This window comes from Ochotona curzoniae, unplaced genomic scaffold, assembly GCF_017591425.1.
Source record: "Ochotona curzoniae isolate NIBS_2020 unplaced genomic scaffold, NIBS_Ocur_1.0 scaffold_4506, whole genome shotgun sequence".
Lineage (NCBI taxonomy): Eukaryota > Metazoa > Chordata > Mammalia > Lagomorpha > Ochotonidae > Ochotona > Ochotona curzoniae.
The window spans coordinates 16,886,501-16,913,707 of record NW_024467119.1 but is presented as its reverse complement, the minus strand read 5'-3'; the positions used below and the strand labels follow the sequence as shown (position 1 = coordinate 16,913,707).

The following is a 27,207-nucleotide window of genomic DNA, read 5'->3' as shown; positions in this document are numbered from 1 at the left end:
ACAAAAACATACCAATTAACGCTTCTGTCCAGGAGGCAACTCTGCCAACCTGTCACGTGTTGAAGAAACATGTGGTTTTTCTCCTTGAAACTATCTTCGATGTTTGTTTTAACCTTATTTTACTTTAAAGCAGGCATTCAAAAAGAGCTATATTTTACACACAAAACTCTTTGTTTCTCCTAGAGAAAAGGTTATGAGATGTAGATGGGAGCAACATGACCAAATAGCTGTTTGGCCCTCCAACTCTGCAGTTTTAATAAGCTGCTACTGCACATTCACTGTCCACCGTGAACTCACATGACAGCATTCACTGACTTCGTCTACAAGGAAAACAAAGGCTCAGGGTCATAACAGTTGAGCTTTTGTGGCCACATTTCCTTGTAGCTTCATGTCTGGAAGTCAAAGTTTTGGAACAAGAACAAGGAAATAACACAGCATGAAGCATCATGAACCTACAAAATGTTACTTCCTGAGTCACTTCATTGTGGACTAACACATTTGGAGGTGACGAACTAGCCTGGTTCATACATTTTTTTCCATGATTTCAAACTTCAGTGGGGGAAAAGGCACATGTGTATTTATAAAAAGATCTTTTTGAAAATTCAAAATATTTTTTTTACCAAGGTAAGATTTTTTTATATATTTCAATGATAGAGATCCTTCAGCTATATATAATCTGAGCATTAAAACTTGAAAACGAAAACATTTTCCAGTGAGCATGTGAAGTGATTCTATGGATTCAAAAGCATAATCATAAATAGGTGTAGAGTATGCAGTAAAGCAAAAATTACATAGTATCTGCGTGTACACTAAAAATTATATAGGAAAACACCCCCTTTCATTTAAATAATAAATTACTTGGTCTGAGAAGTATGATTTGCATCTTACTATAAAACACCTCTGACTTGGATAGAGTGAACTTCTGGGGAATATGAGGTACCCTGTCATTTCCGAATCCTGTTCAGCTCATTCACATGTTACTCTCACTAAGACCCTCTTTCTTCTGTCCCAAGAGTTGTCCAGCAACTTTTCGCTCATTTATTTTTACAGGAAACTTCCATGAAAAGATTATGAAGATGTTGGCTTTTAACATCAATTTAAAGTACTTAAAATGTTAAGTTCCATCCCTACAGAAAAAAAGCAATTCCAAGAAACCCTAATTGGAAGAATTCGCTCAAAATATTTTTGCATGGCTTTAGAGCCAGCAGCATTCTGCTTAGGATATTAGCAGTAGCACATCCTGACTTTAATTAACAGTAGAGTTCAATCCAGAAAGAGACAGAAATACTTGGAAGTAGAACTGACTGATACTGGAGTAGGAGTGAACATGAGTAAGAAATAAGGCTTGGCCAATGAAGTAACAAGGGACTTCTGCTGTGGCAAGTAAACCCAACAAATCCAGAACAAATGCTGCTCGCAGGGAGTCAATCCAGGCTTGAAGGCTGGCTCCTGCTGGGAGGGTCTAAGACAGGTTTCCCACTTGTGTGGGCGTAAGTCCCAATGTACGACTGAAGGCGTCATCTCAAGCAGCCAGTTCAGTCTTCCCCTAGGAAGAAATTAGAAAACAAACAAGGCTGGCAGAACCAGGATTTCTTATCTGAATATGGAGACTCAGGGGATTTGTTGTTAGGAATAAAGTCACACAGCTCTGCAGGCCTGTGGTAGATGTGGCTGCCAACCATATCTCCCCATTGGCAAGGATGAAGGGTGCACCTCAGCCTGCCACTCAGTTGGGTACACACATTTTCACTACACGTGTACCATGGGTTTTGTTTAGTTTTGTTCTTGACTTACAGTATGCATAACGTCAGAATCTAGGGGCTTGAAAGTCCTTCTATGTGTCAGGATAGGCCGTGTTCTGTGCATGTGATAGGCAAAGATAACAGAGCCCTGAGAAATGCCTCTTTTGCAGCCCTCCCACAGGAACAGAACACAGCACGGATGGGGTATGAGAGGCCATGAAGGAAGAAAGAAGGGATACACAAGATCCAGCACACTTGACTTGATTTGACATTGCCATTCATCTCTGGGAAGGGACTAACAGGGTCTCCCACTGTTGCCCGGTCACTTTTTCTTCTGTCCTCTGCTACCATCCTTCCACGTGCTGTGCAGGCACTCCATTAATGCTGAAGAAACGGAGGTGGACATGTTTAAACAATGCCCTGGGTTCTGCTTATCAAATCCCAACAGCCTTTGTTGCTCATTCAGCAAAGATAGCAACCAATTTCTTCCAGAAAACAGCTTTGATTTATGAACACCACGTGACTGTTAGAAGCAGATTATTTTTATTTCAGTGCTTAAACCTTTGGAAAGTGCTACAGTTTCTATTCTGTGGCTGACAATTTTGAAATAGAGACAGGTGATTTATTATACACATTTCACTGGAAACTTGCTTAAAATTAGAGACGCTTCCAGCTTTTCTGAAAAAAGAACTATTCTCACTATGTTTTGGCATGTTCCTCTTCATAATAAAGAAAATGTTAAAAAAAAATCTTACACAACAACTTTAACTGTAGGGTTTAAAGCAATGTATTGGATGAACTATCAGAAATGACTTCTGAATTACAAAAATACTTACCAATATAAAAAAGAAAACTAAAGTGTTGTTATAAATATTTTTGGCAGCCATAACTCAGAGACACTTTTGCACCTGATCTCCTAGAACAAACTTCCATGCACGTGGCTGAGTCCTGAGTTGGGGTGGAATCAGGTACCACACAGTGTCACATTTGGAATAGGCTGGTATTTCATTTCACTGCTCATCAGGTGACACACAAACTTGTACAGCCTCTATGGAAATCAGTATGGAGAATACTCAAACAACTGAAAATCAGCACACCATATGACCCAGCAATAGCACTCCTAGGAATATATCCAAAACACCTGCTATACGAGAAACCTACATGCACCCCTATGTTTATAGCAGCACAATCAATAATTGCAAAGAGTTGGAAGGGTGCACTTCTGATCAGGTCACATACCTGAGGTGCTTAAAAATCTGATTGATGAAAGCCCTTTGATAACCATATGTAAATGAACTTATTTATATAGAAGGTGAAGACACTAATGATCTTGGGGCTATAACCCAGACAGAATCCCAATCCTGGAACTGAAATCTGAGCTCCACCACTTAGCATCTGGGTCACTTCCCCAGCCTTTTCCTGTGTCTTCTGCAGCATCAAGGGCTACTTCACAGGATCATTATTTGGATAACATGAAACAATAACTCACATGAGCTAAGAATAAAAGCTTAGCATGAAACAGTGACCCGAGACAATGCTGCTTTCTTAGGCTGTCCTTAGCTACTGTGGCACAGTGGCCCCGTCCGCTTCTCCTTTCCTTTCTTGTATTACTAAACACTGGGGATGGTGAGAGGGGAAATCCCTGAGCCTATGGCACTGCATCATGAGAAATAAAAATGAATAAGAAATTTAATAAAGATGTATACACGTTGGGTATATATATATATATATAAAAAGAAATCTATGATTCTACACACAGTTGTTCGTTTCGTTTTACTGTAGCAGAGTAAAAATCCGTATCTCATACCACTTCTGAGTCTTCCACTTGTAGGAGGGTATGAAATGAAAATCAAGATTGATTTGCTTTATGAAACTACATACCCCCAAAAATGAAGGCAAGTCCCAGAGAAGTAAAATCAAACATAAAAGACATTAGACTATATTTTAAAACAAACAAAAGCCAGCCTTGAACCCTGATTCCTAACACCCCTTTTTGTGTCTTGGAGCTACCTGTGACAAGGGACTTATGGACCGAAATTTCCTGCTACCCTCATGATGCGAAGCAGCACATTCAAGAGCATAAACCCTTGCAAATTAAAACTGTCAGCTGTACACAATGACTTCACTGCAATTTACTATGTCATAGAATACTTAAGAATGACTCCTATTTTATGTCCTTTTTATTAAGGACTTTGCCGTTTGACTCATAAATATAATCCTAGTTGGGAAGACTGGGTGACAATAATATAAGAAAAACAAAAGCTAAAAAGAAAATGAATACAATATCACAGGAGAATACAAGGCTTTTAAATTTTTTTGGACAAACTTCAACCTAGTAATCCTTATAATATTTCAGTGGCATTTAATGAGAAAGTAGGCATGAATATATTCGCTATGTTTCAGGCTTTAATTATTTTGTTTCTAGATTCAAAAAGAAATCATCCCAGCCTGATGTTGATTTACATGAACTGTGTAGAATGCTTAAAAATCAAATTAAATTTCTCTAGATGAGCCTCCGAATCTAAATTTAGCCAAGAAAAATGAGGCAGACTGATGCCCTGGGAAAGAGGCGCACAGATCCAAACCCCCTGCCTGAGTTTTTGTTTGTTTGTTTTCATTATTTTCTTCTTTTTTTTTTTTTTAAATTATCTTATGATACAGTTCCATAGGCTTTGGATTCCCCTTCTCCCTTCCCAGTCCCCTCCCCCCCCCGATTTCTCCTTTAATACTACAGTGTGTAATCCTTCACGCACAGTCCTAGTCCATCATGCTGCTATATAAGTACATCCTGACAGTGTAGGTATGTGAGTGGTGGCACATCCGGCCCACTCCGCTGCTTGAGTTTTGAAAGCAGGCCCATAACCTAGGTTAAGTTACAGCATAGGTGCTGGTGTCTAAATGAAACTGAGTTAAATGAGAATACCTGAGAAACTTAGTAAAGGGGAAAAAAATTATGCTTTATCTCCAACTTGAACAATTCAGGATTAGTCCTCCAAGTTCCCCAGGTGACTGTTGTGGGAGTGGGACAATCAGGCTACCCTCCCCTTCCTTCAAAACAACATTCAGGATCAGCGGCAGAGGTCATTTACCGACGCTGAAAAAGACTGGGTGCACAACCTTCCGTTTTTACTTCACCTGGGTAGTCCCACCTGTAATTGGTGATTTCGGTCCCGAAGGATCAGGGCTGCGCAGCCCTTATTGCCATCAACTCTGCACAAAGTACTGCGCCCCTAGAAGCAGGACTCCTGCCTACAAGGTCCCGCAGGAACTGAAGGAAAGGCAAGACTTGAAAGACAAATGACCTCACTGCTTGAAGAGCAGTAAGAGATCCTTACCAGCAGAGCTTCAACTTGAACTCTAAAAGAACAGCTAGGCAAGACCAGCATGCCTCGGAATGGTTTCGTTTGTTTGAAGAGCTGTGTATATGTATTTAGATCATCGGAAACATCAAGCGCCAGTGTAACCTTACACAAAGATCAATTCCAGATGGATAAAAAATTTTAACGAAAACACAGAAGAACTAAAATATGTGGGTAAATATTTGTCTAATCTTGGGGGTAGGGAAAGCCCCTTTAAATACATCATGAAAGTAGGTAACCATAAAAAATTGAAGCATTTACCACAGAAAAAATTCAAATCTGTACAGCAGAAAAAATCGTAAGTAAGGTTAAAAGATATATTTGGAAATAGATTTTTGTAATGTTTCTTCTACAAAGAGTTCTCATAAGTCAATAAAGAAAGCATCAAACAAAAATACACTAAGCAAGACAATGTAATAAAATTAGGTTGTCAATTAAAACTTAGAAAGGAACTTAATCGCAATAACAACTAAAGAAATATGGATTGAGTATAAATGAGATGTTATTTTTCAACCCACAAAAAGACAATATAGGACTAAACTGTGTCTTTCCAATTTTTTTTCAAAGTGCATGCTTTTGTCCATTGCTGAAAGAAATATAAATTGGAATAACCTTTATAGAGGGTAACTTGAAACAAAACTTAAAAATAAAACAAGAATATCCTACAATCATTCTGTTAGGAGCTTTCCCTACGGAGGCAAGTAATCAGAAAGAACAAAAACATTTAATCCTCATCGTCTTGTTTATAAATGAAAAAAATTTAACATAATGGAAAACCCCCTAATTAGATATTGATTAATAAACTGCAGGCTTTCATCAAGTATATAAATGGATGCAGTCATTAAAATGATGTTAAAACATGAAATAGTGTTATGGAACCATGTGTGTATGTATGATCTCATTTGCATAAAATACTACACATCCCTTTATGTACACATGTGTTGCAAGCTGTAGGAAAAGGTACTTATATAGAAACACTAACACTATCATGTCTAGATTGAGTTTTAAGGCAAAATTACCTTCTACATGATTTTTCTAGATTGTTTAAATTTTCTGTAGAACCTAACTATCATATTCTAATCATCTAGGAAATAGTAGACAAAAGTCTTTGAAATAAAACAAATCATATACAAATTCCAGTCAAATAGATTCATTTCAGAATTGGCACATGAAGTAAAGCAAATTTAAAGTTGAAATTCCCTTTCAGAGGAAAGACCATCCAGTGAACCTTATGGTCTTCAAGCAATGCATAATTGTGACTCTGTCATTAAACATGCTTATTCATTTTTGTTTCCAAAGTAACTAAATTGTATCATTCCAATGGATTATCCCTACTCAACCTTCCAGTGCAGCTTAACATGTCACTTTCCATTTTAGACCTCAAAGAGAAAACTCATTAGTGTCAAAACTGTAATACTCAGGTGACCCTAAACGGCTATATGGTTCCCAAGATACTGTAATTATCACTCCACCTTACTTTGCTGTTATAAATTATATACTAAGGACCATATAAAGAAATGTCTATATTATTGGGGAATATCATATGTGAATAGGAAATGATACATTTCCAACTTAAGCAGATTGATTAAATATTCTCAGCACAGCAGTATGTTAAAATAAAGTATCAAATTTGGAGATGCCAACTATAAATGTGCCTTATTATGAGACAAGTTCCCTTAAAATGTTCTCTGTAAGGCTCTAAAAATATCACAAAATTCGCAGAATTCTAAAAATCTAACTGCATTCTTCTGCTAAAAGGTTTGTGAAAATAGGATTATATTTACTCCAAGAAAAAAAGTTAAATTTACTTTTTTTTCTCTGTCTTCACTCCAGACTGTGCTTAGTCATCACAATCAACAATTTAGATTGAAAATAAAAGTCTTTTCTGTATTCCATAAAGCTAAGAAAAACAATTTTTCAATAACACAACACTTGCCACAAAGCATCACACAGTATGATCAGTAACTTGAACAGAGACCAAGCAATCTACAAACATAATTTAAGGTGATGGATCCATTCAGATAGTACTTTGAATGAAAACATCACGACTGTAATAAATGCTAGTGAAATATATTTATACATTGACATTTGGCAATTGAAATAGAAATATCCAAATGAATAGAGTGGTATACTTGCTAGGCAACCAAGAATATAAATACAATGCAGTGAGTTAGCATGGGAGGACAGTTGTATAAGGGCCATGTTTTCAGGAGGCTGAGGCTGAGAATTTACTTGAAAATATAGTAAGGAGGCTAGAGTGCCTGTATGGCAGCACTTGCTGAAAAGGGCAACAGCATTCACTGCCTCCAGGCTGGGGAGAGCTCGGGCTCCCCTGTTTGGTTGCTGAGCTCTAAGAACAGAAACAGATAGAAGCCAGTGTTGGATCACAGATGAATTTAAAGCTCATTCTTAGAGAAGTATTCACTTGCTCCCAGAAGCTCAAGCTAAACTTGCCCACAGTGCTTCAGGAAATCCATGAGTCTCCATTTGTAAGTCAGAGCAGGCGGGTGGAGACAGTGTGCTCAGCACACTGGAGATTTGTTGGCATTATAATTTCATTATACTTGGGAGCCATTGGAGCCATCATTGCCTCAGTTGCTTTACCTTTTATCATGGTTTCATGGTAAATGAACTACATAGTTCCCGAAGTCACCTGCTTCTAATGATGTTATATCGATATAATATATATATATATACTTCATCTATATATGAAATGTATATACATAAAAATACTTCAATAAGTTTATAGAAATTGGAAATTTGAAATATATTCAAGATCTTGAAAAAGTTCATGTTGTACAAATTGTTCTTCATTTTTTCATGTACTTTATGTTCTTTCATTGTATGCCTGCACATTACTATATAATGTCATTATATTGAGGATATGTCTATATAAGTTCTGAAACAGATGCCTGAATGTGAACTCCTGCCTCCAAGCAGGCAAGACCTCCTCAACAGAGGCTGGCAGAAGAGTCGGCTTACACAACAGCAGGGCCAGGGCTCATCTGTGTTTGCACAATATGTTTTTCCCCAGCACCCGTGTCTATTTACAGCCTGACAGTGATGGGCCTAGGTGAGGCATCTGTGAGCTGACTGCCTTTAAATACAAGGACATCCTTCTCTGTTGACTCACTGAAGCTGCCTGTGCTTTGGAGAATAACAAAGTGCCACATATATGCAGACATGTGCCGTAAAGTGCCACATAGTTCACATTTTCCCAGTGATTTCTGCTTAGCCTTGGTCCAACAGTGTAGAAAGGCTGATGGAGGCAGAGCACGGCACCCCTGAATAAGCTCACCATACTCCACTCCTATCTCTCAGGGAAACAGAAAGATTGCTTTCATCAACACCATAGAGTGTAAATGCCATCAGAATTTAAATTTGGATCTATTTCGGTCACATATCTACAGCCCCTGCACTTAAAATAGTCTCTGACACATAAGGGACACTCCATAACTATTTGCAAAGGAATAAGCCAACCTCTGCCTCAGACCTGAGAAACAGCCTGGCCTTTGGAACCAAGTCCACAAAGCACTGAATTGTCTTAACTGCAAGTCGGTGAGCTGGATCAGATGGGGACTATCTGGGACACCAACCAGTGCCCACATGTCATAGGCAGAGGCTTAACCCTCTATGCCAGAGCAGCAGCCCCACCATGCATACATAGAAACGTTTCAAAGAAAATAAAGTATAAATTAGTATAATTATGGACAAAGGATGGAGATTTACCTAAATAATTAAAAATAATAGATCTAGCATATTACTCACTGATGTGACTTTTGGGTATATAACTGTAGGAAATGAAACCATCATATCAAAGCAATTCCTGCACCCATGTTCACTGCAGCACCCTTCTCAATAGCCAACACACAGAATCATCATATGTATACACCAATCTGATTTTAACACGACACAGATAGATTATAAAATATGCATATAAGCATCAGATAATAGCATGCCCCCTTCAAAATAGAATGAAACCCTGACACCTACAGAACAATAGGTGGCACTGGAGTTTTTGCTAACTGAAACAGACTAGACACAGAAAAACACATCCTATACGTCCTATCTTTTATGCAGAAGTCGAAAGATATTTGAAGCTGGAAGAGTGAATACTGGAGTCTGAGAAGGGAATGAAGGCAGGCTGCACAGGAGGCGCCAAAACACAGCCGGATACAGTAAGAGGTTCTTGTGTCCCTCGGAGCAGTGGGTGGCAGTGACTCTCAATGCATCACAAAACATTTGATGAATTCAAAGAGCTTATGAGCTCTAAACACAGGAGATAATAATTACCCAATCCAGTGTATAGGATCAATATTCTTAAACACCGCAGTATATACCCAAAATGAGCAGATATGACACATCAATCAAAAATAAAAATACGTTTTCTAAGTGAACCATTCCTCAATATACATCCACATGGAAACCAGCATAGCGGACTGACAGCCAACTCTCAGACGTCCTCACAGATCCCTAGCGGTGAGGAAGCCCAAAAGAGTCACATGGAAGAGCCATGACATAGCAAGTTCCTCTCTCCTGTAGTTCCCGATATCCCTGTGCAGGAACCAGACATATGAGCAAAGAAGCTGGTAGGTGACTACAAGTGTGTGAGGGAACCGAGGCTCAGCCACCTGAACCCATCAACCACCAAAACCATTCAAAACATAAGAGTGGTTGCAAGCCTCTGTGTTTGGGGGTGATATCTCATAGAGTGTTTGGGGTTGGTATAAGGAGCGAGGAGATAGAAAGGTACTTACACATAATTGTTAAACATTCTCCCTTTTAACTTGGGTCAACATAGCTGTTACAGTCTCCATCTTATTTTTACACTTTGAAAGAAATGTAGAACATGAATGTATCTGGGTACAGTGGACACAGTTGAAATAAAAGCAGTTCTTTGGAATCATTTATTACTATTTCTTTTTAGAAAGGAGCTGCTTGACAACAGCAACAAATGTCACAGAATTAACCATAGTTTGAAAAGGGACTGAGGGTGGTTTCTTTGGAATGTCAGCTTTATTCACTGCTCTGTGTTTAGCACCTTGTAAGATGTCCATTTTTTTTTAATGACTAGATCAACTACGTGTAGTTTTGTGCATATTTTTTGATTGATTGAAAGAATCTAAAAGATCTTCCCTATCACCAAAAATTCAGTTATTATTAATGCAAAGTAAAGCAAACACCATTCGCAATGTAACTTTTAAAACTGGTTATAATTAATCATACAAATAAGTAAAGTAAGTAAATAAGTAAAGTCAGAGCCCCTACAATCTCAATACAGAAAAGACAGTTCTTGCTTTGCATTAATTAAAATATATTGTGCCAGGAGACATGATAATCCAACACGGAACAAAGCAATTGTTAGGATGAGTTTATGAGGAAGGACACTTCAAAAAGTTCATGGAGCAGTGAGTTAAAAGATAAGTTTAGGGGTCAAAACTGTGGCAGAACTGGTAAAGCCATCACGCGTATCATTAGCATCCCTTACGGGTGTCAGTTCCTGTGCCGGATGCGCCACTTCTGATTCAGCCCTGTTTGTGGCCTATGACAAGCACAAGCAGGTGGACTAAGTGTATGTACCTGTGCCACCCACGTGGGAGACACAGATGAAGCTTCTGGCTCCTGGTTTCAGCCTGGCTTATCAGTGGCTACTGAGACCATTTAGAGAGTGAAGCAGCAGATACAAACCACTCTCTGCCTCTCTCTTCATAACTCCAACTTTCAAAACAAATAATTTTTCAAAAAAGATTATTTGGGTAAGAAATATTTTGGAAATCTGGCGAACTAGGAGGTCTTTTGAAAAAGCTGGCATTGTGGCAAAACAGGTCAAGCTACCATTTGCGATCCCACTCAGGGCACCAGTTCGAATCCTGCCCGTTTGGCTTTCCACCCAGCTTCCTGCTAATGTGCATGGCAGGGTAAATGACAGCCCAAAGGGTTGTAGGTTCGTCCGCCCATGGTAGAGACCAAGATGGAGTCCCTGTCTTCTAGCTTCAGCCTGGCCCAGTCTTTGCTTGGCATTTGTGGCCATATGGGGAGTGAACCAAACAATGTAAAATTTGTTCTCTTTCTCTCTAGCTCTGCATTTCAAATAAATCTTTAGTTAAAAGTTTGTAGGAAATGCACACTCCCAAAAACAGGCATAGATCTCAGGATATTTTGCACCAAGATGACCTTTTCTTTTAATTACATTTCCATGCACTTTTTGAAGTACTCTCATATTTGCTCACGTGTGTGATTGAACTAAGCATGCATTGCCGTAAAGAGTGTAGTCATCAAATTTCAGAGAGCCAGTCTGAACACTCCAGGCAGTATATCTAAACCTTGTGCACTGCACAAAATTAAAGCAGCTGATATGCTTTTGCCCAAATAGAATTGTAGCTCCTCATTTCCTTCCCTTCTTTTCCCCACTTGTGACTCAAGCCAGATTTCATCGAGCTATTTTTGTAATTACTAAAATGCTGGAAATACAGCAGCAGGCCAGAAGCAAGTGAAATGCAGCATCCAGCAAAAGAAACAAAATCACGCTGAGTAACAGAAAGGCCATCTGCTTCCAACTGAGCCAGGGGTGAGGAGGACAATCTGGGCTGCTCTATTTGTGTCCTCCCCCCAAGCCGTACCCACCTGCATGTTGTCAGTGGCATCCCCAAGCAGGCCTCCGAAAGTGATAGCATTCGTGACGGTCGCCAGATAAATAAAGAGAATTGCTGAAAGCGCCTGAATGTTTAAAGCATCATAAAAATCACTGGCAAAAAAGGGTGCTTTCCTCTTGAGGTCCTTAATGAGTCCACCACAGAACCTAGACACGGAAAGAACCAGCATGTGACGAAATGCAATGTGAAGTACTGCCAAACAAATGGAGGGGTAACTCACTAAACCACCGAGAAGCTGTACTTGGCATGCTGGGGTCAATGGCAGCATGCTGTTTACCATTTAAGATGAAGTCAAGAAACGGAGGAGACAAGTTTCTGTCTCTCACTCACTCACCAAACTAGCAGTCCTACCCCTGAAGGATCAGCCAGTTTGTCATTAGATGACACCGAACTGTATAGATTACATATTTTTGCTTAAAATAAAACTGAAATACAACACATTCCAATGCCCAGTGAAAAGTTGAGAACAGGCTTTGAATTCTCTATTCTTTAAGAATAAAGATGAAGGCCTGGGGCCCGGCGCGGTGGCGCAAGTGGTTAAGTCCTCGCCTTGCACGTCCGGGATCCCATATGGGCGCCGGTTCTAATCCCGGCAGCCCCGCTTCCCTTCCAGCTCCCTGCCTGTGGCCTGGGAAAGCAGTCGAGGACGGCCCAAAGCTTTGGGAACCTGCACCCGCGTGGGAGACCCGGAAGAGGCTCCTGGCTTCGGATCGGCATAGTATCGGCCCGTTGCGGCTCACTTGGGGAGTGAATCATCGGATGGAAGATCTTCCTCTCTGTCTCTCCTCTCTGTATATCCGCCTTTCCAATAAAAAATAATAAAAATAAATCTTTAAAAAAAAAAAAAAAAAAAAAGATGAAGGCCTGGCGTGGTAGTTTAGTGGCTAGAGTCCTTGCCCTGCACTCGCCGGGATCCCATATGAGCACCAGTTCTAATCCCATCTGCTCTGCTTTCAATCCAGCTCCCTGCCTGTGGTCTGGGAAAGCAGTTAAGGATGACCCAAAGCCTTGAGACCCTGCACCCGTGTGGGAGACCTGGAAGAGGCTCCTGCCTTTGGATCATCTCAGCTCCAGATGTTGCGGTCACTTGGGGAGTGAATCAAAGGACAGAAGATCTCCCTGTCTGCCTTTCTTTCTCTCTTGTATCTGACTTTCCAATAAAAATTTTAAAATCTTTTTAAAAAGGTGAAATAAATCCTTTCCTCTTAATTTAGGAGAAAAACTTCCCATTCTATTCATACTCAACTGCAGAACCATAAAATAGCCTGTTTTCAAAAATCCTGCCATTTTTTTAGAACTCACAACATCCTAAAATAAAAACCCTACATAAAATTTTGCTTAAGTCAAAATGAAGTACAGAACATAATATTAGAAAAGGAAGATATGTCAGAAAAAAAAAAAAAGATTGAAGAACCTGGGAGCCCTGAATTGCCCACTGCAGGTTAAGGAGACAGATCAGCCACCTGGGAGCTGCTCCTTCCTGTAACTGGTAACTCACTTGAAGGGAAGGTGCAGGAAGAGATGAAATCCTGAAAGGTAGGAGGGGCAGGACTGATGCACCACATAGGCTTTCCTGCCACTCTCTGATTCCCAATGGCTTCTCAGTGTCACCCTCTAGCTGTCCTGGTCTCAGATACTCACACCCAGCAGCCTGTGTGACTACCCCTTCTTGTACCCTTTATCTAACACCTGCTCATCTAAAATGCTGCCCATGTCCACTGGTCCTTCTCTGGCCACCCTTTCTCATGCTGCCATGCCAAAACAGAAGTCCCCGGTTGGGATTTAGTTTGTCACATTAATCCATCTTCTTGTTTATTTATTTGCATACTGGTTGCCTCTCACCTCTATAAAACAAGACCCACAAGGGATGGGCTTATTGTGAAATTTGCTGCTGTGTCCCCTGTATCAGACATGGGTGAGTGAGACTGCAAATACTGCCTGACTGAACAAGTGACAAAACTAGTCAACAAAAATGCTGACAGAAAGATGGAGAGAGATTCAGCTGCAGGGTAAGCCTCATGGCAGAGGGTCAAGGAGGTGCCCGTTACCGTCCAGTTCGCTGCAGTTCCTCACAGTCCGCGTGTCCTCCTCCTCCGTGGCCTCCATCGTGGGGCGTGTCCCCATTCATCTGAACGTTCTCGCCACCTGAGTACATATTCTTTCTAAGCAAGACAACAGAGGGTGTTAGTTTACATGATTCCCTTGCTTCTCAGCTGTGTCATTCACTTGCTAGTGTAGAGATGGAGCAGAGACTCTTTGGGACAACACTGATTTCTCTCTGTTACACTAAATTGCTAGCTTGAGAACCAAGACAAAGGGTTGGATAAACAAACACACTGAATGTACTATTTATCACCTAAGAGGGCAACTGTTCTGCCTAGGGAACAACTGATTTCCAGGAAATGTTTTCTTCCTCAACTATCTCCCCCAATTCCTTAACCTCTAAAGACTGCACACTAAAGTAGGCTGGTTATTCTACATGGCAGCAAGCTCTCAAAGGAGCTCTGTGACACTTTCCAATATCATAACTGAGCTCTCTGACCTGTAATCACTGAAGGACATGAAACACGAAATGCTTCTTTAATAGTGCCAAGGCAACATGAAACCAATGTTTCACCCTGATTCAACTTAGGGTCAGAGATTCAGCTCAATGGGCACCTGACAATACTGAGCATAACCTGGGCCCGCTGCCTTTTCCAAACAGAATTTCCTCTCCGAGGGCATCTCAGCAACCGAATATTCCCAGCCACCCATGAGTTTACCTTTTGTCAGAGGACGGGAGACTCTTGGGAGGTTCTATCCTGATGGCCGGGTCCCACTCTCCAGGTGGCAGGACAATGACTTCATCCAGGAATTCGTCGATGCCAGCAATCAAGTCATGCCTGTCTTTTGCTTTGTAAGCAATGTCGTGGAATACCTAAAGTAGGGTAACAGAGGTGCTGATCCACTAAGTGAATTTCCCACGTAACTCCACTAAGCAAAGCCCACACAATGCACTGAAGTACCCATGTTCTCACATTTCCTACTATTTAGCTGCTTCCAAAATATTTAGTTATTCAGATTACAGGATCTCCCAAAATACAGGTAGGTGTGGGGGGTGGGAAATGAGGAAATGCTTGTGTTCTTTCTGGATGAGTTTTCTCCACCTATCAATTCTGTAAGACAACTCTGCCCTTCATCTCCTCTGGGTATGTGCCTCTCCAGTTGCAGTTGCCATAGAAGCCGGATGAGAATGGTTTAGAAAGACATGCTACAAAGTCATTTTGGGAAGTAAAAACTACTGGGACAAACAATCCCTGACCATTCAATAAGGAAAAAGTTCATGCTGAGTGTTAACACCAGGTTAAGACCCAAACGCTGTAGTTCTGACACACAAATGACACAAACTACTAAAAAAAGGAAAAGCTGAGTGACAGACACCGGCAGCGCAGTAAGCAAGGGGATTTAACTACGTGCTCATCTGCCTCGTTTTTAGGAAGGAAATAGCTTCCTTCCTAAAAAGCCTTCCAAGGGAGCACAGGCTTCATGTCAGCTCTTCAGGATATCCAACGAGAGCGAGCCAGGATGCAACCCTTTGGTTGGCTGTTTCCTTCTTCTAACCAAGCTGATGCTGCGAGAATATTTTACATGTCGTCTAAGACTGTCATGCTCCCTGAGTTCTTTCGTTAACAGAAGGGAAGACGGCTGCTGTCCAACACCCTTAACGCTTCACAAAGATCATCATCCCTCTGTCACAGGAAAACAACTATTCAAAGGAGCCCATCAAGCAGAATCTCATGGTCTAGGGGCTGTGACTGGAAGGAAGGGTCATGCGATGTGCCAGCACCGCCTCTGGCGCGGACACAATCACACCCTACCTTCTTTTGCAATCTCCCATCACAGAGGCTGAGAAGTCAGAAATTCATTTTCCCAGCTAACCCCAAAGATAGAGATGGACAGCTCTAATACATACAATCTAAGAGAAAGGCTCTCCAATTAAGCTTTCAAACATCTGTTAAGCCAGATCCAGCTGATGTCACCTTACCATGGTCTTCCTATCCTAAACAGAGGGTGAGGTGGCTAGAGATGGCTACAGGCAAAGTTGCTTCACAGGGGATAAAAAAAGTCGCAACAAGACCTTGAAGCAAGAGCCTTCATTCTTGATTTGTCATTGAGCATTTATGTCAACCCCAGCAACTGCCCACCTCTAAAATTCCTATTCTACAAGAAAAAAAAAAATAAACCTCACATTGCCTAAGCCTTCCCGATACAACTTAAAAGGAAGTACTTTTTAAAATAAGGAAGCCTTTGACCATCACATAAATTTAAAACGTTATCCTAAAAACTACGAAGGAGAAACAGGGATATGAAGGGGATACCGTTATATTCTTAGAACTGTACCTATGAACTTCACTAAATCTGCTATTTTTTTGCATCAATGACCCATTAACATGAAAAGGGTGCTTAAAAAAAAGGAACTGCCGGTGGTGCAAGGAACACATGTTTCCAAAATGGAGAAAACACCAGAATAGCCATACATCAATGCTTTCAGCCCCTGAGTGGTTGCCATGTAGAATTCTATAGTGAAGGAGACAACACCTCCATTCTCCACATAACATGTGGAAAAGCTGAAAGGTCAAGCAACATAATTTGAAAAGCAAAACATCCAGGTAGCAGTGAACTACAAAAACACAGAGGCAGGAAGCAGCAGTGCCGCGTGCCGATAGTATTTCTCCCACTCTAGAACCAGCTCAGAGTTCATCACATCTAAAAAGCATGTCAGTTAATGTTTCTAAAATGTTAGCAAATTTTAAAATACTCAGAAAAAGAGAAGACAACATGTTTTGTTCTAACACAGAGTTTACAACCTCAGACATTTTGGAAACGGTACACTACAGAGTGTCAGGACATGTGCAACCAATGCCTGAGCCTCCTGTACGAGGGAGCCAGGTAATCACACGGTGCCAATGCAATAGACTGTGACAGCCAACTCACAGCATGGCACCGACACAAGTAGGGCACTCACAGAAGCCCTCCTTCCTGATTCCCTACCTCATCAGACATCAAGGTAGCAATGGCTCTGCCAATCTCGTGGTAGGACTTGGCTTTCCCCTTCGGACCTAAGAGGATGAACAAGAACCTAGTGGAAAATAAAAGGAAGAAAAGCTATTAATACTCATTTCGTTACATTTGGTACACAAACCTGAGACAATTTCATCTGCATTTGTATAAGCATTAGGAGTTGAATTTATCTTTCAAACGTCTTATTTTTAAAATCTTAATATTCTGGGCCCAGCTTGATGGCTCAATTGGCTAGTCCTCCCCTTACAAGCACCAGGATACCATATGGGTGCTGGTTCATGTCCTAGCTGCTCCATTTCCCACCCAGCTTCCTGCTTGTGGCTAGGAAAATAGTAGAGGATGGCTTAAATCCTTGGGGCCCTGTGGCCATGTGGGAGACAAGGAAGAAGCTCCTGGCTCCTGGCTTCTGATTGGCTCAGTTCCTACTCTTGAATAAAAAAAAAAAAAACCTTCCAAAAAAAAAGTTTACTTTTCCTGAGAAGAGACAAAATGCTCTTTGACTTAACTGCACAACACAAATTGTTGTTTAGTGCATTCGGTAGCAAAAGAGATGCACCAAGCAGGAAAGGTTCACTGTATATGCTTGATAAACCACTCCATCTTTCTTTTATAGCTTTTCTTCTCTCTCCATTTCTGTTGACTTTCAGAATCTCTGAGGCAACTCCACCAAGCATAATAACTGCAAAGATTTAGGGCAGCTTTAGATTTCTCTGACTTTCCTTACCCACTATTAGCAGTGGCAAATAAGTCTTCCCACATGTTCAAGAAATGATTCTACTCAAAAGTGATCAAGAATCAGCAAAAATCAAACCCTCTACAAGTGAGCCACACAGAGACAGCCAAAGTTAGGACAGACACGTTTAAAACACAGCATCATCCACTAAGAGTTAAAATTCTCTGATGGGAGTCCTGTTTTTCTTTCTATACGGCTTTTCTTAAGGTGGCCCAAGATACGGCTCCATCACACCAGGCATGAAGCCTGCAATAACTTAGTGTCATCTCTTATCACACTGAAAGGAATCCCTCATGGACCACATGGGCAAACATTGCGAAGAAAGGAACATGATGGGTAAATAAGAAAAAAACACATACATGCTAACACTGGCTAAATCCCCACCTTATTATTGATCATGTCTTTTCTAACAGAGGGGCAATAAAGTATGCACAAATACATACAGTTTTTAAAACACCAGCAAAACATTTTACATTTGTCACTTCATTCAAATTTCCATCAACCCTACATAATAAGGACAAGTGAACTATTTCCACTTAATGGAAGGAAACTGAGGCTGAAGGAAGTAAGGGATGTGTGTAGTTAAATGAAACAGAGCACACCAATAAGCCGCTTACTCTTTTTTCACTATACATTCCTAATTTTATCTGTCTGACTCCTTCAACAGAGAAAAAGTGTGCCACTTGCATGGATCACAATACAGAAAGAGTTACTATACTTAATAAGAGACAGAAATCTTAGGTTAAGATTTCATATCACCAGAAATGATTCAGCACTTCACTTAGCCAAATTATATTACTCACTTGTCTACTTTATACTTCACTTTAGGAAAAAAAAAGTGTTGATAGTAAGAGTTCTAAAAACGCTCTTGAATACATGATCACTTTCTCCCCCTATAAAATTCAAAGTGGATAGGGGAGAATAATCAAGAGTGTAAAAGTATATAAAAGTTTGCATATCCATATTTTATACTAGAATAAACATAAATACACCCAGTACTTATATTTCTTAGAAAGCAGCCCTGAGTATCATGGCCCGCTCTCTTTCCAGAGTTTACACAGTAGAGGAAACAGCAAAAGCAATCCGCAGACACGAGGGTCAGCTCAACCATGAAGGAAACCATGAACTCTCGATGCTGAAGTCCATGAGGCCAGCACATGCCTTCCTGTGCACTTCATTTTCAGCCATATACCCCTTCCTGCATGATGACACAGGGTTCCTGTGTGACAACAAAGTGTGCTTTTCCATAGAGTCTGGTTATTGATTTAAGTGTATCACAAGCTGCCCTCCACAGAATTAATTAATTAATTAACCACTAAGCAAAGCATGGATTCTACTAAGAAACATCGATCTCATGTCCCAGTTCCATCTGCCTGTCTACATAGGACAGCTATCCAGACAGACAGTGAGGGAGCAGGTTTAAGCAAAAGCGGCAGAGGTTATGCCACCACAGAAAGTACTGAATTCCTGCTTCCTTTCACATAGCGCATTTCTTTAAATAATGGATGTCTTTTGTCTTTCCTGGGTTGTTACTACAATCAATTAAATACTGACTGTTCAGTATTGCACATTAGGTTGATTGTTTCCAGAATCATTGTGAACCTTCCTGATTCCACCTAAACATCTCCTTCATGATCATAGTTTATGGCATACACTACGGAAACCTATCTGTCCACCGACATCTGACTTCCTTATTGGGTTGGCTATGTGGCCACAAGGCCGACATACTGTGTTGTTAGTGAGAAAAACATCTGTCATCAATGGTCCTCCAATGAAAATCTTGGCAGATGACAAATAACTGTTTCAAATACAGACAGAGCTATGCAGCCTCCAAAGTAAACACTATGAAATGTGGAAATGCATTCTCCATAAAACAGTTACTCTTTCCTCTTTGTTCAATAATATTAAGGAATGAATAAAAGTACTGGATTAAGGTGTCTATCACATATTCTACAGCAATATGAGAACAATATCAGTAACCTAGACATAAAGATATTATTCCTCTTTCTTTTCTAATGCAATTTTTGTTTGCAAAATATTATATTTTTCCTAAATGGAATAGCACAAGTACCTAATAACAGCAACATGGTGCATGGTGCATTATGAAAAACAGTAAAACCATTGCCTATAACCCATTATCCAATAGGGTGACCAGTTCAAGTACTTGAACTTCCAATCCAGCTGCCTGCTAACATGCCTGGGAATGGGTGGCCATGTGCTTAGGCTCCTGCAACAACATAGGAGAACCAAAGGAAGCTCCTGCCTTGGGCCTGGTCTGACCCTTGCTGCTGCAGCTATTTGGGGAGTGAGCCAGTAGATGGAAGATAGCTCTCCTACATGCTTTCCTGCTGTAAATGTGCCTTTCAACTAAATAAAATTAATCTTTGAAAAAAGGAAAGAAAGAAACAACATGATGACATCAGTTAAAATTTTCACATCCCCCCCCCAGGCAGGAAGAGTTCAGTAAATCCATGTCCTTAAAATGATACACAGAGGGATCTGAGAATCCATAAACATTGGGAAACAGCAGTTCAATTCTGTAAGTTCATCTGCAGGATTGTGGGCCCCAAGATATGTCGAATGTGGACTGCATGACTGAAATAGGGCTGAGACAGAGAAGCAAATTTACCACAGACAACAAATTCAGGAGTGAAAGTTCACTCCACCTGAAACAGATTCTCTCCCCTTTATAACCCTCAAAGAGGCAAAAATAGGTTGCAGTTTTCACGATTGAAACACATTCCATCAAACTCAGTGTTTATAAGACACAGAATATTCCTTTCACGATCTAAGCTGCTTTTTGTCAATGGACAGATGTTATTTTTAACCAGAAGCTTTTTTTTTTCTTTATTAAAAAATTAGGGTAAACATCTCATTGGTGTGGCTAGAAGGCCCTGGCCCATGTTAAAAGCTCAGGGGGAAAAAAAGAGAGAGAGAATTTATGTTACTGAGTTCTTTCAAGTGGCTCACAAGTCCAATAGTCCAGAATTAGAGTTTCTAATAGCACCTAATTGTCTCAAGAGTCTTCAGGGAGCCCATTTTCTACTTTGGTGAGCATTTCCATGTAACTAATTACGCCCGAGGAGGATGCCTCCAGCAAGCTCCACAAAGGCAAGTACCAGATGATCTGTGTCCGGAACCGATGGCCTATATTCACATTCACGGAATAATTATAGCCAGAAACAGAGCATAATATCACAGAAGGGGCTGGCCTTCCTAAACCATTCCATCGATTGAGAAAGGACATGCATCGCCCTCCTTCCTGATCCATCATTGCTATTTCTAGACCAGTCCTTTACTCCTTTTTCTCAAAAACAGTAAATCAAATACCCCATTATTCATATTTAGTGTTTTTGGAAAATGTAGCTAAACTGTAGCATTCACAATAGACTGATGAGAACCACAAATCACCATAACTAACCACATTACATGCAGCTAGCAAACAGCTTTGTGGACAGACAGAACTGAATTTGCAGAACCTCCATCCCGATCCCTTTAACACACTGTTACAATGGTTTTAACATGTAAGTACAAGTGGCTTTTCTAGGCAAGTCATTATTTATAACACAGAACACTTAACTTAAAGCCACACTAGAAGAGTAAACATTCTAGTATTTTAAAGGGCTTCAGCTTACTGAATAAACATGTCTAATAGATGGGCAAATTAAGGTCAGAAAAAGACAAACTCATCTACAGCTTTTATTGCTCCTTGTGGGAGAAATCTAAAATATTTTATTCCAACCCTTTCAAGTTTTCTCCTTTCCTTAGGCTCGCCTAAAATCTGAGCCAGAGTCTGCAGTTCTATTTCTAGCATGCATAGTCAATCTTCCCATTGCCTCCATCCCTCAACTGTAAAATACCAATAAAAATATTTATCCCTGCTCTGGCTCATAAATATGAGTGAGTGGTGGCCTCTGTGAACGGATCTAAGATGACAGCAAAGTGCCTACAAGATACTAGGAAAATCATAAACATATCTTACCAAGCCATCGAAGATCAAAGAACAGCTTGTTTGCTTTCACATGAAGGGCAAGAAGGGTCCCTAAGCATACAGACATCCACCCAGCTGGGGGTCCTGCAGCTGCAAGCAGAAGCTAAGACAGCCACCAAGTAACAGCAAACAGAGAAACACGGGGACTCTACACAAGAAGGGAAGGTGCAAAACAGTAATGCTGCTGATCAGGACAGCCGGAGCAGTAACCCACAGCTTCCCTCCAGCTCAGCAAAAAGAAAAAGCATTGTCACCAAAGGGTCTCACAACACAGACATCCCTGGTCTCCCTGAGGAAGGGCACAGTGGCAGGCATGTCACAGTCCCTGCTGAAATGGGGACTATCACATTCCTTATGGGACTTCCTCTATTGGATTTCACAGGATGCAGCCCTGGTAAATGGCCCCACATTACCCAGCACAGAAAGACTTTAATGAGACTCCCTACTCTGTGATCACAGTTTGCACCAGTTGGGAGGGGAACAAATGGATAAACTACTTCCTGGAAAAATGTTAACATGTGAGGATACGTTGCTCAGATTATTGCCCTGAAATAGTTTTATGATATTATTGAATTACAGTCGCTTGAACTGCTTGAATCCTCTTGTTAACGCAAACGATGCTGTATTTCACCTCTAGAGTAGTCCGGCCCTCCAGGGCTGAAGAAAAAGAGCATGAGCCAGACAAGAGCAGATGATGAGAGGGACAGCAAAATGGTCATGATTTGCTACTCAAAGCAAGTGTGTTATTGTTCAATAAAAAGCCTTTTAAAGTAGTTTTTATTTGTGGCTTACAAAGAAAAAAAAATGGTAATAAAAAATGAAAAGGCAGGAGCAATTTTCTCTAACACCACTTGGCATGTTTTTTTTCCTTTCAAGCCCCAGTACAGTTAGTCCAAAAAGACATAAATAAAGCCGTAGGGGCACTGACCTGGCCTCCGGCCATGAACTGAGTCAGCTGTTTGCCAGGTGATCGTTTTGATAGAACTGCAAGGCTCTGCTAAAATCCTTTTCAATCAAAATGTTAAGATACAGAGAACACAAGTCATGACAACCCCACTCACTGAATAAGCTGTGATCATCTCCATCCCACTGCTAATCATCCAATGACGGACCCAGAGACGATCCCTATTTTAAGACTCTAAGAAATGTAAGTATGATACTAGACTCTTTACCATTACCTATCCTACCATGTCATGATACAGTTAAATAGCAGAAAGTTAAACTTTTAACTGTTATTAAGGGACCGTACTACTGTGATAATTTGAGGGAAAATGGCAGAAGGGGAAAACAGAGAGGAAGGTCAAGGAGGGGCAGGGAAGACCCCTAAACCTTCAAAACTGTATTGAAATAAACATACTGAAATAATAAATTTAGAAAAAGAAATGTAACAATAAGTTTTTTTTTAAAAAAAAAAAACATGCAACCAGGAGCAGTGGCTGATAACCTATGAATTAAGAAGCCTTTGGGAATGTCCTCTTAACCCGGCTCAGAGTGAACCTTGAGCCTTTGGGCACTGTTGGTCAATCTCATGGGCACACTGGGGAGCACGCACGGCCCTTCTGCTCATGTGAGGAAACCTGCGGAAGATAAACAGTTACCTGTCCCTGTCTGCTGGGGCCCACAGTAAATATAACCCCACTCCCACAACGTCCTTTCACATAACGAGCTTCGGTTGTCATCTGACAGTCACAGGTGTCTCTGTGAAGTCTTCTTCCAGGCAGGTCAAGCAACCTCACTCTACAGAGCTGAGCAGCCAAGGGAGACAGGGAGATCCCTTCTGTGCCATGGACCGAGCACAGACTGTGAGCCAGGTACAAACGTGTGACTAGAGACGCATTAACTAGGAAGTACCCAAGATAAAGTGTCCAGTGTAACATTCTTACATAAATGTGTTCACATGTGTATGCATGTGCAAACTCACAGCCAATTTTCTGATACACACAGAGCAAAATGAAAGTAATCATAACTTCTGAGCCTTTGACAATTCAACTCTCACACTGTTTCCTAAGCTATAAAACCTGAGCACTTACAGTTCATACTTCTGAATATTACTGTAAGAACTAAGTAAAACAGGGGCCCAGCGCGGTGGCGCAAGTGGTTAAGGTCCTCGTCTTGCACGCCCGGGATCCCATATGGGCGCCAGTTCTATCCCAGCAGCTCCACTTCCCATCCAGCTCCCTGCCTGTGGCCTGGGAAAGCAGTCGAGGATGGCCCAAAGCTTTGGGACCCTGCACCTGCGTGGGAGACCCGGAAGAGGCTCCTGGCTTCGGATCAGCATAGCATCGGCCGTTGTGCTCACTTAGGGAGCGAATCATCGGATGGAAGATCTTCCTCTCTGTCTCTCCTCTCTATATATCCGCCTTTCCAATAAAAAATAATAAAAATAAATCTTAAAAAAAAAAAGAACTAAGTAAAACAGCCCATAAGAATAGTCTTGGGCACAATCCAATAAATTATTATAATTTCTATTGTTATTACTACACAAGTGTCAAGTAATATTTTTAACGTTTTTTTTTTTTTGAAAGTCATATGTACAGAGAGGAGGAGAGACAGAGAGGAAGATCTTCCATCCGATGATTCGCTCCCCAAGTGAGCGCAATGGCTGGAGCTGAGCCAATCCGAAGCCAGGAGCCACAGGAGCTTCTTCCAGGTCTCCCACACAGGTGCAGGGTCCCAAAACTTTGGGCCGTCCTGGACTGCTGACTGCTTTCCCAGGCCACCCGGCAGGGAGCTGGATGGGGAGCGGGGCTTCTGGGATTAGAACTGGCACCAAATGGAATCCCAGGGCATGCAAGGCGAGGACCTCAAACACTATGCCATCGCACTGGGCCCAATATTTTTAACTTTCAGATTTTTTTCTTAAAATATGAAGAACCTACTTCATATCCATCAGCACAACCGTAACATGGTACTTCACTCCCTCCATCCCTTACCCTTCCTTTTTCCTTCTCTCTTAACTTCATCATAACATATTTCTAATTTACTTTATAGCCACAGACTTAATGTTCCACTAAAGAAATCAATAAGCAAAAACTAGAACCACCACTGTTCACCAATAATCAAATCACAATGTATCAGTTTCATTCCTGTGGGCCAAAGAATTTGATAGCATAAAAGTCGGACTTCATCATCTTTCAAAATTCTGCAGTGTGCTAGCACCAGATGTGTCCATGCAGTGATCTCCATCCTGACAGAAAGATATTTCCCTACGAGCGTGTTGTATGTGCATACAGCAGGTCTACCAGCAGCCTACCTTGTGGGCACAGGGACCTCAGTCAGGGCACCCAGCATGACAGCCTGCTGTAGTCGAACAAAGGCAATGAACGGCGTGTCCAAGAAGTCAACCTCCCCGACAAGCACGTTGGAAGCTTCTGCATCACGTGGCAGTTTTTTCATGAACTTATTTTTCAGCTGTATGGAAAGAATAAGAAAATACAACTTATTTCCAAAGAGGGCTACAATAGGTGACATCTGATGTATGTACAACTTATGGGAAATTTCTTTATGAATAGACACTAGCTTTCTATTCAATCATTCAATTACAATAAATATTTATCTAAACCTTGGATTCAAAAAGTACTGAAGGTACAATTTCATAATTTACATATAAAATAATATGCAGTACAACCATATTCCTTCATTTGTTCATTCATTCAATGGAAACTAATGGGAGGGTGCTATAGGACAACCCCTGATATAACTCATAGGGCACAGAGACGGACAGACCGACTACACACTCTGCTTAGGTCATATTTCCATAGGGGAGATATAAAAGCACGACTTTGTGGTGACAAGTGCTAAGAAGGAAAAAAAATACAGATAAGGGGATTGTTTTAGACAGGGTAGTTGGGGAAGAATTCTGGGGAAAAAAATTCGCTTGCTATGGGAATAAAGGTACAGGTCATGCAAAAGTCCAAGCACAGAAAATTTCTAGGTGATGAGAATGGAATATCCAAAGCCTTGTGACAGGGAGAACCTTGAGATTTGGAATAATACAAACTCAGGTGCTGGGCTGGTTTTGTAGCACAAAGGTTTTGCCACTGCTTGCCATGTGAATATCCCCCTCTATATCAGAGTACTAGAGTCCTGGCTATTCTGTGTGTCACCAGCTTCCTGCCAATACTCCTGAGAAAACAACAGAGGATGGCTCCCTGCTACCCACATAGCAGATGAGGATGGAAATTCTGGCTCCTTGCTCTTGAGTCGAGCGGCCATTTGAGGAGGAATGAGCACACGCGGCTTCTCTCCTTTCTCACTCTTTCTCAGAGGTCTGTCTGTTTCTCTTCTCCTTCTCCCTCTCCTTCTCACTCTTTCCCTTAATTTCCTCCCTTTATTGACACTTTGCCTTTCAAATAAATAAATAAATATTTTTAAAAGAATAACTCAACTGAAGCAGGAGAGTAAATGGTAGCAGATGAAGCTGTATAGGGATGGAACACAAGGTCATAGGGCCTTGACGGCCACAAGAGGAGTTTTAAAGAACTGCTTTGCATTGCTTATTTGAAAGGCAAAGAGAGATGAGGGGGCAAGGGAGAAGGTGATGGAAGAGAAGGGAAAGAAAGGAAAGAGATCTTCCATCTACTGGTTCACTCTCCAGGTGGTTGCAACCAGGGTTGGGCCAAGTTGAAACCAGGAAATCAGCAGTCGATCCAGTATTTCCACATGAGTACTTGAACCATCACCTGCTGTCTCCCGTGGTGAGTATTAGCAGGAAGCTGAGATCAACGGAGCTGGAATATGAAGCAAATATTCCAAAGTGAGATAGGGGCATCTTAACCCACACTTGACCTTTGAAATGTTTAGGAAGGAGTCCTGGTGGAAAGGTGGAAGACATACACTGGGAGATGTCACCAGAGCCAGGGTATTAAAGGCCATGAAACAACAAAATAATCGTTGGTATGAGTGTAGATATCAAAAAGAGAGGGAAATTATGACACTATGGGTCACTTTACCTTTTCTAGGCAAGGGAGAAGAAATCAACAGAGAACACTGAAAAAGAGTAGTAAAAAGGAAGAGAAGATCAGGACCTCACCAACAGTTAATTGAAGAAAGCACTCAGCAAGGCAAGTATACTGGCTGAGCCCCAGACTGCTGAAAGCTCAAAATACGATGAGAAAAGGTGAATGAATGTGCCAAGATGGAGATGGCTGGGGTCTTGAAACTAACCACTGCAGTGAATAATAGGGTACCCAGCAAAGAGTGGTGAGAAAGTAGAAATGGGAAGCAGAGATAATTATTTTGAGAACATGAAGAACAAGGAAGTCATGAAATGAGGATACTGGCAGAGGAGAGCATAAAGCAGGGCATTTCTAGAGATGGGACAGATTACAGTACTTTGCAATGTGAAAGAGAATGATGTATGGAAGACACATAAATGATGCAGGAGAGATAGGGGAGAACTGCAAAAGCAGCTCATGCAACCCTAAACTAGCCAAACAGAAGAAGCCCCCATTGCAGTTGGAGGAATCCAACTTAGATAAGGAAACAGAGAGCTGGAGAGCTCAGGGGTCCTTCCCAGGCAAGGCAGACGCTGATGAGGGTACAAACGAGGGTGATTTGGGAGATCTGGGGTGGTGGATGACAAGAGAGCTTCTGGGCACTCAGATTTTTGCAGTGAAATGCAAGTGAGCTGAAGAGGAGGAGGAATAAGGAGGCATGCAGGGGATTA

General features: G+C 41.2%; 1 protein-coding gene across 1 annotated transcript in view; it reads right to left on the bottom strand.

The window, feature by feature from the left end:
- Positions 1–27,207, bottom strand: part of SLC4A4 (solute carrier family 4 member 4) — a 331,827-nt gene that overhangs the window by 78,322 nt on the left and 226,298 nt on the right. Inside the window, exons 9-13 of the mRNA XM_040966902.1 lie at positions 24,793–24,950; positions 16,786–16,873; positions 14,517–14,671; positions 13,803–13,916; positions 11,726–11,900 (exon numbers count right to left, since the gene is read on the bottom strand). Of these exons, the coding sequence (XP_040822836.1) occupies positions 11,726–11,900; positions 13,803–13,916; positions 14,517–14,671; positions 16,786–16,873; positions 24,793–24,950 (690 nt within the window). The remainder of the gene's footprint in view (positions 1–11,725; positions 11,901–13,802; positions 13,917–14,516; positions 14,672–16,785; positions 16,874–24,792; positions 24,951–27,207) is intronic.